Source organism: Acinonyx jubatus, chromosome X (genome assembly GCF_027475565.1).
Source record: "Acinonyx jubatus isolate Ajub_Pintada_27869175 chromosome X, VMU_Ajub_asm_v1.0, whole genome shotgun sequence".
Taxonomy (NCBI): domain Eukaryota; kingdom Metazoa; phylum Chordata; class Mammalia; order Carnivora; family Felidae; genus Acinonyx; species Acinonyx jubatus.
The window spans coordinates 8015935-8028397 of NC_069389.1; the positions used below are offsets into that span (position 1 = coordinate 8015935).

At 43.2% G+C, this 12463-nt stretch overlaps 1 protein-coding gene across 5 annotated transcripts in view; it reads right to left on the bottom strand.

Moving 5' to 3' along the window:
- ARHGAP6 (Rho GTPase activating protein 6) overlaps positions 1–12463 on the bottom strand; it is a 448084-nt gene that overhangs the window by 68796 nt on the left and 366825 nt on the right. For all 5 annotated transcript variants that reach the window (XM_027054478.2, XM_027054479.2, XM_053202059.1 and 2 more), the window contains exon 2: positions 4395–4554. In XM_027054478.2, coding sequence (XP_026910279.1) covers positions 4395–4554 — 160 coding nt within the window. The remainder of the gene's footprint in view (positions 1–4394; positions 4555–12463) is intronic.

Consider the following 12463-nt stretch of genomic DNA (forward strand, 5'->3'; position numbering starts at 1 on the left):
CAATTAACACAAGAGTGTATCTTTTTAAAAAAAAAATTGTTTTTAACGTTTATTCATCTTGGAGAAACAGAGAGAGAGAGACAGAGGATGAGTGGGGAAGGGGTAGAGAGAGGGAGACACAGAATCCGCAGCGGGCTCCAGGCTCCGAGCCGTCAGCACAGAGCCCGACGCGGGGCTTGAACTCACGGACCGCGAGATCATGACCTGAGCCGAAGTGGGACACTCAAACGACTGAGCCACCCAGGTGCCCCCACAAGAGTATCTGTGAGATACAGTCTTAGAAGGAGGGTTGCTGGGCCATTTGAGAGTTAGACGTTGCCCAACCACGTTGTAAGTTGCTGCAACAATGAAATTCCTACCAATGGTATGAAAAGTGTCTGCCTTCCCATAAAGTATATTACCCAACTTTTGGAGCCCTTCCGATCTAGGAGGAAGAAAAAACCCCTTTGTGTTTAGCTTGCATTTCTTTAATACACACGTGGGTGCTTCCTGTAATTTGTGTATAAATCAATGATTTTTCCTTTTCACATTAGTTTGTAATAAAGCTTTATATGGTACAGAAGTGAGCCTTTAACTGGTCAAATGTGCTGTAAATTTCTATTGAATTATTTTTTTTCCACACAGATGATTCTATTTTTTGTCCTTCAATGCAGTGAAATGTGTCATTATCTTTATGTTTTCTGGGTAATGCCTTCCCCAATGTAAAAATATCTAAATATGCAGCTATGTTTTATTTGGGTGCACTTATAGTTTCATTAAAAAAAATCCTCAAATATTTCTTCCATATCAGTTTATTTTGATATAAGGGGTAAGGTCAGAATCCAGCCTTTTCTCCTCAGTGGTCGTCTCACTGTCACAAATACTTAATCCATCATTTTCCCCCTGAACGAAAAAAAAGCAACATTTATCATGTCATAAGTTGCCATATTTATTTTTGTTCGTTTCTAAACTCTATTGTCTTCTATTGATCTGCCTGTTGCGAAACAGTATAATCCTCTTTTTTTTTTTTCAACGTTTTTTATTTATTTTTGGGACAGAGAGAGACAGAGCATGAACGGGGGAGGGGCAGAGAGAGAGGGAGACACAGAATCCGAAACAGGCTCCAGACTCTGAGCCATCAGCCCAGAGCCCGACGCGGGGCTCGAACTCACGGACCGCGAGATCGTGACCTGGCTGAAGTCGGACGCTTAACCGACTGCGCCACCCAGGCACCCCAGTATAATCCTCTTTTAATTGCTGTAGTTGCCTGGCATTTTAATAAATGGAGAGGGGTTCTCTCCACTTGACCTCTTTTTCAGATTTCCCCTGCCTACTCTCACGTAGTTATTTGTCTAGACGATGCTTAGATCAACTTAGGGGTATCACAAAAATAAATCCTGTTGGTGTGTTTTCTGGAATCACATTCAGCTCACAGATCATTAACAACATAATTGACATCTATGTATTACTGATTCTTCTTATTCAGGAAAAAAATATAGACTTTTATATCTATTCCTAAACTTCTCTTCTTTCCCAACTGAGATTCCAACGTCTGGGGTTACAATCATTCCCGTGGATACTGTACTAATTGGTTTCCTATCAGGTCTGTAACAAACGACCATAAACTTAGTTGCTTAAACAACTCAGGCTTATCACCTGACATTAATGGAGGTCAGAAGTCTGAAATGGGTCTCAGTGGGTTTAAATCAAGGCATCAGCAGGGTCGTATTCCTTTCTAGGGTTCTAGGGAAAATCTGTGTCCTTGCCTTTTCCAGCTCTCAGAGGCTGCCTTCGTCCCTTGGCTGGTGGCCCTTCCTTCACCTTCAAAGCCAGCAAGGTTGCATCTCTCGACTATTCCTCCATAGTCCTCTCTCTCTCTGACTCAGCGGTAGCTGGGAAAGTGTCTCTGCCTTTCAGCAGCCATGTGATTAGCTTGGGCCCTCCCAGCTAATCCAGGATAATCTCGCTATGCGCAGGACCTTGACTGCTCACATCTGCAAAGATGTTGGGGCCTGTGAGGTAACACTGGCAGGCTCCGGGGACTAGGACACGGCCCTCTTTGGGAGTGCAGTATTCTGCCTACCGCAGATGTACTCTCAATGGCCATGTCCCTCTCTGCCATCCCTGAACTCAACTAGAAGATCCTAACTCTAGTGAGAGGAGAGTGGATTAAGGGCTAGGAAATTTAAAGTACAAAATGGCATGGTTTGCTTTGGCTGTGTTTGGCTGCCGGGATGTTTGCTGTGCAAGTCAAGCTCCCAGCTACTAGCCTCAGATGGACCGTTTGGGCTGCCCCTGTCATCTTGCAACACCGCTGGTCCACCAGCTTCCCTCTCTTCCCCTCTTTGCCTCTTTCTTCAAACCTCCTGGACCTCCTTCCCATTCTGGCTCCCAGCAGATGAAATTGCTTCTTATTTCGCTGACGATGGAGAGGCAGTCTCGGCTGAATCCACATGTTTGCCCACTGGCTTCTAATCTGGCTGCATCTGCGCTCATATAACTGATGTCCCCTTATCATTACAGCTCGAGAGGACGTCAGGCTCTGCTGGTGCTCTGATCCCACTCCTACGGTCCACTCTAGGAAGCCACCTCAGTAACTTCCCAACCCCCACTCCTCCAGTCTTCCCCTTCTACGGTGAGTCCCAGCAGCCGATGAATATGTCAGATTATCATTCACCTGAGCCCTGGAAACACTAGTTTCACAGAGGAAGAGGGGTCCCCAAACAGATACCCACAAACAAATCCCTACATCATTCTAAAGTGACAGAGAACAGAAGTATGAGCTTGAGTATATTTCCATTTCATTATACCCACTATCTCATTAGGTTTGCTGTCATTTATTTAGGGTCTAGGCCACGGCCACTGTATTTATTTTCTTGAATAAATTATTCACACTGTGAATTGACTCTGTTTAAAACCTCCACTTGGGGGTTTGCATGGACCCAAGTTGCCACCCTCAGACCAGAGCTGCCATCACAGCTCTCAGCACTGGCCCTGTATCTGAAGGATCTGGGTAAACATTCGATGTCTATAATCATGTGCCCCAAACAAATGCTTCAGAACTCTTGGGTGAGGTCTGTTTCTCTCCTCCCAGGCACACACGATTCCTTCTCTCCTCCATAAGTAAATTACTTGTAAATCATTAGTTCCTACTTTGATAGAAAATAAAAAAAACTAAGTCCTATAGCTCAAACATCTTTGAACATCTCAATAGAGCAAATATTTCCCTGAAGAGGCTGGGAACTACATAGTCTCAGAAGCAAGTAATGGAGGGTTGCCTGGGTGGCTCCGTCTGTTAAGCGTCTGACTTGGGCTCATGTCACGATCTCACGGTTTGTGAGTTCAAGTCTTACGCCGGGCTCTGTGCTGACAGCTCAGAGCCTGGAGCCTGCTGCAGATTCTGTGTCTCCCTCTCTGTCAGTTGCTCCCCACTCATGCTCTGTCTCTGTCTCTCTCTCTCTTGCTCTCAAAAATAAACATTGAAAAAAAATTAAAAAAAAAAAGAAACAAGTAACAGAGATAGCTTCTAGCAGACAATTTTTATAAAACTGTTTGGTAAAGGTTATTTATTTAGTGGACTCTTTAAAAAGCAGGAACAAAGAGGGACATCAAATTAACTGGAGTTAAAAACAAAGCTACAAAAGAATGTTTGTTCCACAATATCTTATCTGATATGTATCCAATCTGTCATAGAACTTTTTTGAGCCATCATTCCCTTTGCTACAATTAGGTTTGCCAACAACATTTCTAAGTTGTTCTAGAAACTGAAAGAACAACAAATCGGCTTTCTGTTACACGCTTTTACAGATTAGGAAGTATCCTTATGGAAGATAGGAAACATTCAGAAACAGAATTGACAGATGAAAGGATTTCAGATACACGCTTCTCATCTTTACCAGAATCAGGACCTGTATTTGTCAAAACTTCAGATACACCAGGTGAAAGATGATAAAAATGACTTAACGTGAGTAGAATCCCTGATTCTGGGTTAGCATAAGGTCAAATGACGAGTTTAATAGATTGTGAAAACATTCTTTTCAACTGATTATTTTCATATCACGTTGCTACCCACACGGTCTTAGTTCGAGCCCTTGAGGTTGACCTTTCTGAAAGTTCTTTTTAATGGATTGTTCGGAAGCCATGCAGGCTGCTGAGATACAGATGGCTTTCCCCTTCACTACCTCAAGCTGACCTTCCCCAAGCGGACCTTCCCTTTAAACATATTGGTTGACACGTCAACTGTCCCCCTTGAACATGTCCTTCAGGATGGACAATGATGCCAGCCAACAACCAAGAAGCTGTAGTTTCTTTCCCGTGTTAATGTTAGGTGCGAGAGGTGTTTCCAGCCTGTGGCTTTGGCGAAGCAGATGTTTGACTCTCAGCGTTTCCCGGGGGAATGGCAGGCGTGGTCTTACCTTTGGGAATGGTGATTGGACAGCTCAGGTCACAGTCCTGCTGCAACTGATAGAAAGCCACTTCCTGCAGCCGGGCCCGCTCCAGCTCAGAGAGACTCTGGATGGGAACTGATCTCAGCCGCACACTGCGGCCCGACATGCTGTTCCAGGTGAAATCACCCTGCACCAAGGGGGAAAACATCAAGAGTTAAACACAGTTCATGTATGTCTCACGAACCTCATCCTTTCTCTTAGTCGGTAATAAAGTCAAGCAAACTTCATCTCTGGGTGCCACCATCGGCTCTTCAGCCCTAAAATCAAATCTACTCTCAGTTAATCGTGAATTTTCTCAGTCAGGTGCGAATGCCAAAAATCTCTAGTATCTGCTGGGTCACTTGATCCCGTATAATTATTTACAGGTAGCCAAAGAAAACCACGGGAAAGAGACTTTAAAGGTCCTACTTCCTCTCTTTTATGGGAACACATGGGAACTTCTTCGGTCGTGTAGCTCAGTGAAAGGAAAAAGTGCCGCCAGTTGCCATCACGCACACTAGATTTGAGCAAACCAGGTTTGAACCGCACAAGTCTGCTTATACATGGATATTTTGGGGTAAATGCAGTACGGTACGATAAATGTATGTTCTCTTCCTTACGATTTCCTTAATCACATTTTCTTTTCTCTAGCTTACTTTATTCTAAGAATATAGTCTGTAATACATACAACATACAAAATAGGTGCTAATAGGCTTTATGTTACTGGTAATTACGACTTCCACTCAAGTAGGCTGTTGGTAGTTAAGTTTCTGGGGAATCAAAAATTAAATGCAGATCTTTGATTGTGTTGGGGGTTGGTGCCCTAACTCCCACAATGTTCAAAGGTAAACTGTATAATACTTAACAATATAATACATTACATGAGAATACAACCTAGTATATTTATAACATATAACATATTATGCTCATATGATAAATACTTATGGTACATAATTATATGTATGATACATTGTATTAATATTACAGTAATTTACAGCGTATGTAAATACAATATAAGAGAGGTGAAATTGAGCCTTACAGAAGTTAAGTAATTTTCCTCAAATCATAAAACTTATAAGATTTGGAACCAACCAGAACTCAAGCTAAAAACATGTGCCCTTAAAGTGTCTGCTAAATCAACCATTGAGTTTCTATTTACAGCACTCTGAGTTATTTTGGTCAATAGGTACAGAAATATGATCAATCAGAACTACACATATTTCTAGACACATCTGATGTTAAAATACTCCATGGCAAAGAATCAAAGCAAAGATTCCCCCACTCCTGAGTATGTCCTTGTGTGCACATACATCCACGTGGACTGAATAGCCCTGCCCTCGGTGTGGACAGTGAGAATGTGATGGCCTAAGAGATGATACGCCACGATCCTCTGAAACCCAGTGTCCCCTTACCGAGGAGGGTTTCCCGTGAACCACAGACATCAGCCACAGCACAAGAGTTGTGAACAGGTATCTACAATTTCCTTAGCAATCAAAAAAAGTTCCAGGAGGAAGGAGCAGCGCTGGCCCCACACGCAGTGCCCAGGAGCTGTGCATGAGCAAAACATAGAAGGAATCTCATAAGACTTTGCCATCCTCATCACTCGCCTTAAAGAAGAGAGACAAGAACGATCGTCCCCAGCAGCTGCCGAAACACCTCTGTGCCCTCGTGGTAGCAAATTCCTGCCTAGAATGTTCACTCCAAGAGTGAATGGCACTATGCTAATTTGTCGATATTTTTTCCTTTGTATGTGGGGCTTCATGTATTTATTCATTCATTTAACAGATGGAGATATTATACTCTGGTTGGGGCAGACAACAAACAAGGCAAGTATAGGGTACACATATGAATTTGCATCTGGTGCATAATGGTAAAAACAGGAGCCCAGGAGGGGTTCAGGGGGCATGATGGGGGGATAGTCTGGGCACGGGAGTGAGTGAGCAAATCCAGGCAAAGTGGGTAGATTGCCATCGTTTGATGAACTGAAAAAAATTCTTCCAGGCCCAGTATATTTTGCATTTTTTCCTTCCTTCTCCGTTTTTGGAATAATTGGCCTAAGCACAAGTTTAGACAGGAGTTGAGGACTCAGGTCTTGAGTATACCTCTCACTCACAGTCTTTAAGCTTAGGGTACCATGAGGTATAATATCAGTGAATTGCTCTTTTTCCTCCCAAACGAAAGTTCCAGGTGAGTTGGCAATTTTCATTTTTTAATTTTTATGTATTTTTGAGCGAAAGAGAGAGACAGAGCGTGAGCAGGGGAGGGGCAGAAAGAGAAAGAGAGAGAGAGAGAATGAGAGAGAGAGAGAGAGAGAGAGAGAGAGAGGCACAGAATCCGAAGCAGCCTCCAGGTTCCGAGCTGTCACCACAGAGCCCGACGCAGGGCTCGAACCCACGAACCTCGAGATCATGACCTGAGCCGAAGTTGGACCCTTAACCGACTGAGCCACCCCCAGAGGAGTTGGCAACTTTTAAATATGAAGTTTAGGTATCTAAGAAAGCCCATTGCTATTTGAAGTGTCAAATGGAATTGCATACCTATTCATTAAAAGCACTTAAGAATGTGACCTCCAGTTGGCTCAATTATCTATAGTAGGGGTTGACCATCTTTTGCTGTAAAAGGCCAGATAGTAAATATTTCAGGCTCGACAGGCCATGTGGTCTCTGTCAAACCACTCAAATACACCTTTGTGGCAGAAAGCAGCCATGGACAATTCGTAAATGAATGAGTGTGGCCGTGTTCCAATAAAACTTCATTTATAAAAACAGGTGGAAGGCTGCATTTTTCCATTGGGCTATGTAGTTCGCCAACCTCTGGACCACAGCTTATGACTGAAATAAACCAATCCCTATAATAAACATTTTATTTTTATTTGCTATGTCCTCCTGGTTAATTAATTCAAACAAAATTTAAGGGGCACCTATTACATGCCGAGAATGGTACTAGGCTTGGGATAATCAAAGTGACAGCACAGTCCTTGTTCTTAAGGAGTTAAACTTCAAGGGGTGCCTGGGTGGCTCGGTCGGTTAAGCGTCCGACTTCGGCTCAGGTCATGATCTCGCGGTCCGTGAGTTCGAGCCCCGCGTCGGGCTCTGTGCTGACAGCTCAGGGCCTGGAGCCTGCTTCGGATTCTGTGTCTCCCTCTCTCTGCCCCTCCCATGCTCACGCTCTGTCTCTCTCTGTCTCTCGATAATAAATAAATGCTTAAAAAATTTCAACTTCAATAGGAAGAGCACATACAACCCATAAAATACAGAGATTGTGATGCTGGAATTAAGTACCAGATGCAATGGGGTACCTAGGGGAAAAGGTTTGGACATCTGTCTGGGGGATCAAAGAAAGCTTTCTAGAGAAGGCGGTGTTTCAATGGAGACTCGAAAGCTGAGTAAGAGGAGTGAGAGTTTGCCCAGTAGAAATGCAACACTGGAAAAACAGTGGGTGCCAAGGCAAATGAATTCGGGACAACTAGCTTGGTTTGGGAAATTACAGGGCTGGAAGGAGGGAAATTGCAGGAGGCGAAGCCATGTAGAAGTCAGGGCCAGATCCTGGAGGGCTTTTACTGCAGGCATTGCGAGGTAGATTGGACTCTACTCACTAGTAGGTGATGCCTAGTCATGAAGGGACCTTGAACGAGAGAGGAACGTGATCAGATCCACATATAGGAAAAATGACTGGGAAGAAATTTCAAAAGAAAGTGAGGGAGGGAGCAAGTCAAAGATATAGAGATCAGCAAAAATGTTGGGCTAGGTATGATGCTGATTCAAATTTGAACAAGTGGAGCCACACTCTCTAAGTCTCTAAGAGAGACACCTAGAACCTAGACACCTATATTATTCTTGTGATTTTTTTCAACCATTTAAAAATGTAAATACCATTCTTCGCTAGAAGGTAGTATAAAACAACAGGCGGTGAGCTGGATTTGGCCCACGGGCTGTAGTTTGCAGACACTGGATACAAAGAGATTAGGGTCTTTTAATATGCCGCACAGATTTATTTAACATCTACTACCATGTACCAGAGACCCTGTCCTGCATCATGAGCTATATATATACATCAGCTAGATTCAGGAGGGCAAGAAACTCGCCTGGTTTATCCGCCTTGGTGTCCCCGGTGTCCAAGGCAGAACCTGGCACGTAACTGTCACCGAATAAATATTTGTCAATCCACAGACTAAATGAATCAGGTACGTCACCAGTTCAATAAGAAACTGGAAACTAACCACCCATGTAATGCTGTATCTAGGTGGGAGATGTCTTGTGGATTTGAATAAACTGCTAAGAAACAGTGTTTTGAAAGAGAGCCTGTGGATGAGCCAAAAAATGCTGGTACATGAGGACAGAAAATAAACGTAATAACATCAGACCCAAAGAAAAACAAATCCATGACACCTACACTCACCCATCAGAACTCCTACGAGCACAAGGACATGAAACACAAAGGTCGATATTGCCTTGTGATCCTCATGGGAGGTGCCCAGAAGAGGGCCACAGCCCAACAGCACGGCCTAGAATGTGCCTCTGGCTTTTCCTCAACTCTCAATTGTGCCCCAGGGCAGCATGCTTCTTTGGTGACTGTTCATCTACTAAACGGGTGACTCATTTTAAGGCTCTCTGGATCTAGTCTTCTGAGTGGTTGCCACAGGATGTTTTTTTTTCCCCCAAAATTGAAAGTGGATGATTTCAAATTTGTTTCAATACTATAAATGTAAGTGAAGTTGAAACTGACCCAATGTTTCTGGATAGCCTAAAGGCCTTGACAGTTGTAAAACTATCCTTTAAATCTGGAGCACTACTGGACGGCATCAATAAAGCATAACAATGATACAAAAAGATATAGCACAGTGGTTTTTGAGGGTGATTTTTGCCCCCCTCAGGAGACATCTGGCAATGGCGGGAAACATTTTTGGCTGTCGTAAGTCTGGGGAGGGGTTCGCTACTGGCATCTAGTGGGTGAAGGTCAGGGATCTGTTCAACATCCTACAACACCCAACACAGCCCCCCACGATAAAGAAATATCTCGCCCCATACGTTCCTAGAGCAGAGGTTCAGAAACCTTGACATAGCATACCTTAGGTCTGCTATTAGGCCCAGATTACATAGAATCTCCTTAAAACAATGGTGTCAAGAGCTATTAATAATCATTGATGAGTTTGGCTTAATATCAAATGCATGCACTATGTATCCTTAAGTATATTATACATTATTATGTATATTACATTTGTATAAATCTGTGTATTATGTAAACAAACAGACTTACGGAAGCTATTTAAAACTAGCATTAAGAAATACAAACAGCACAAACCAATTTAAAAGGAACAAACAAACACAAACAAGGTCTCAATACAACAGAGTCTTGATCAACTGGAGAACAACTCCCCAAAAGCATGAACTAAAGAGATTTCCTTCCTCTACCAGAAGTATATGTCTCCACATTTAGAGAAAAGGAGAAGCAAAAGACAAACTGAAAAACCAACAATCTAATATCTGCGATCTATTCAGAAAGGTCATTCTTTTGAGCAAAATTGCATCTTTACAAACAGACTTGATTTTCCCATGAAATAAAATTGATTGAAATCATTTTGGTTTTGGTCTATACCACATTGTTTTCTTATGTCCTTGAGACTAGTCTCTAATTGTGGCATCTCTCTAACCTCATCCAACTGTAAACTTCCAAAGGCCAAGGGAGCCAGCAAGGAGTGATTCAGGGCTGTTCAAAATTCAGCCTGCAGACCCAGGACAGTGGAGTTACCTGGGCAGATGATTCTTGTTAAATATGCGGGTTTCTGGGCTTTAAGGCAGATTTGGGGAATTAGGGTCACAAGGAATTAGGGTCAAGCACCTTCATCATGAGCCAGCATCCCCAGATGAGCCTTATTTTTGCACAATAAAGGTTGAGACCCACTGGTATGGTGGTGGAGACTTGGGTTCACATACAGATGAGCTCTTTGGTAAGATTCAGAACATCCCTGAGCCTTGGTGTCCGCATCAATAAGATGGAGCGAAGAACAAGCCACCTCTCAGGTTTGTAGCGATCAGATGAGACAATGCCAGTGAATTTCTGTGGGGGAGGGCTTATTAGCTCCCAGCAAGCCCTGAATATGTGGTAATTAAAGTCATAATTAGCATTAATCATCATTCCTCTAAATTTACATCCCCCTTTTAAACCTGGCAGTTTTAGTGACACCGAAAACTCCTAAGAACCGTGCACTGAATTCATGAATAAATGGTTCCTCTATGTGCAAGATGCCTTTTCTAGGTGTTTACAAGCCAGCCAGCTGGATTGTGGCTCCATATGGGCAAGAAACAGAAGAAAAGACCAGATCGGTAAGTTAAGGCCTGAAAAATGGCACGCCATGTAGAGAAACCACACCAGGAGCTGAATTTCTTTTTAACTGTTTTCTGTTGCGGCCAGCCGTCATTTGTACAGCCAAGGTTCCCAGATAATCGCAATGTGTTGTTGAAACATGGCATAAGTTTAAATACCAGGCTCGCGACCAACATTTTTGAAAAGGGCTGCCTAGTTCTTTGTAACTCCAAAATAAACACATCACCATTGACAAGGAACCCCCTTCTTCATGAGCTTCCGGGCAAAGCTGAGCGTATTTGTGTAGCTGTCACACTGCTGTTTGGACTCTTAAAAGAGGTTATTCCTTTAGGAACTCAACAGAATATTCATCTGTCCAGTCACTTTCTTCTCTGGATTCCTCAGCGACTCCTCCTCAAAAGATCTTGTTCTATTCATCGATTCTGGTCTGTCGCCTAAGAGAAGGAATTTTAGAAAATTCTGAACACTTTGGTGGGTATGGCAGTCCACTTTGTTACCTTTGCTTTGGTAGTAGCTATTTATTGCTACAAGGAGTAGCTATTTATTGCTACAAGGAGTGTTACAATGTCACCGAAGCGTAATGGAAATGTACACTTAACTCATTCAACAAGTACTTAATGAGCAGCTTCCACAGGCCAGGCAGTGTTCTAGGTCCTGTGGATTCACTGGCGAACAAAACAAAGCACTCTGCACTCAACAAGCTTCCAGGTTAGTGAAGGAAACTGATAAGAAACAAAGAAAATACATGAGTAAATTACATAACAATTTACAAGGCGATAAACCCTAGGAGGAAAAGAAGGTAGAGCCCGGTGAGAGGAATCAGGAGTGCTGGCGGGGAGGGGTTTCCAGGGCAACCTTATTGAGATGTGCGTGATCTTTGAGTCAACCCTCAAGTAAGGAGGTGAGGTGATGCGCCCGCCAGATCCTAGGAGATGAGAATCCCAGGCAGAGATGAATTGACACAAAGGCAGTTGGGGTAGTGGCTAAAAGCAAGGGCTGGCAAGCTAGGCTGTTGGGTTTTTCATTTTGGGTCTGCCACTTTCCAGTCATGTGGCTTTTAGCAAGCTATTTTCTCTCCTGTGCTTTGTTTTCCTAATCTGTGACACGGGGGTGATGACTAGCCAGGGTTTGGCACACAAGAGCCTGTGGACCAAATCCTGCCTCCTGATTGCTTTTGTAAATAAAGTTTTATTGGAACACAGCTGCACTCATTCACCTAGGTATTGTCTACTGCTGCTTTCACCGACTTGCAAAGCTGAAACTGTTTGCTATCTGGCCCTCTACAGAAAAAGTTTGCTGACTCCTGGACGACACTAAAAGTAAAGGCACATCTATGATGAGGATTTGTCTTTAGGGTCGTCATTTTCCTCCTCTGCTAAGATTTTCTCCGGGCAACATCCCAAAGAGCCTGTAAAGAAATCACACAACAATAGGAAGAATTGGGGATATTGGAAAGTATGTAAAAGTCGGGGTGGCATAAAAGTGGTTATCTGCAAATGGCCCATTCATCTAAATTATTGATAAACCAAAGGAGGAGAAATGAACATCGTCAAGTCCAGTGCTGTGCTAACACCATTCAAAAACAACAACAACAACAACAACAACAACAACAACAACCCAAAAAGTCAACATGTCTTAGTTCACTGACATTAGAAAGGCAGACCTCCGGACATGGATTGGACCGTGAAGATCCTGCTAACACTCATGGAGGGTTCACTTTCTGCTAGTTATTG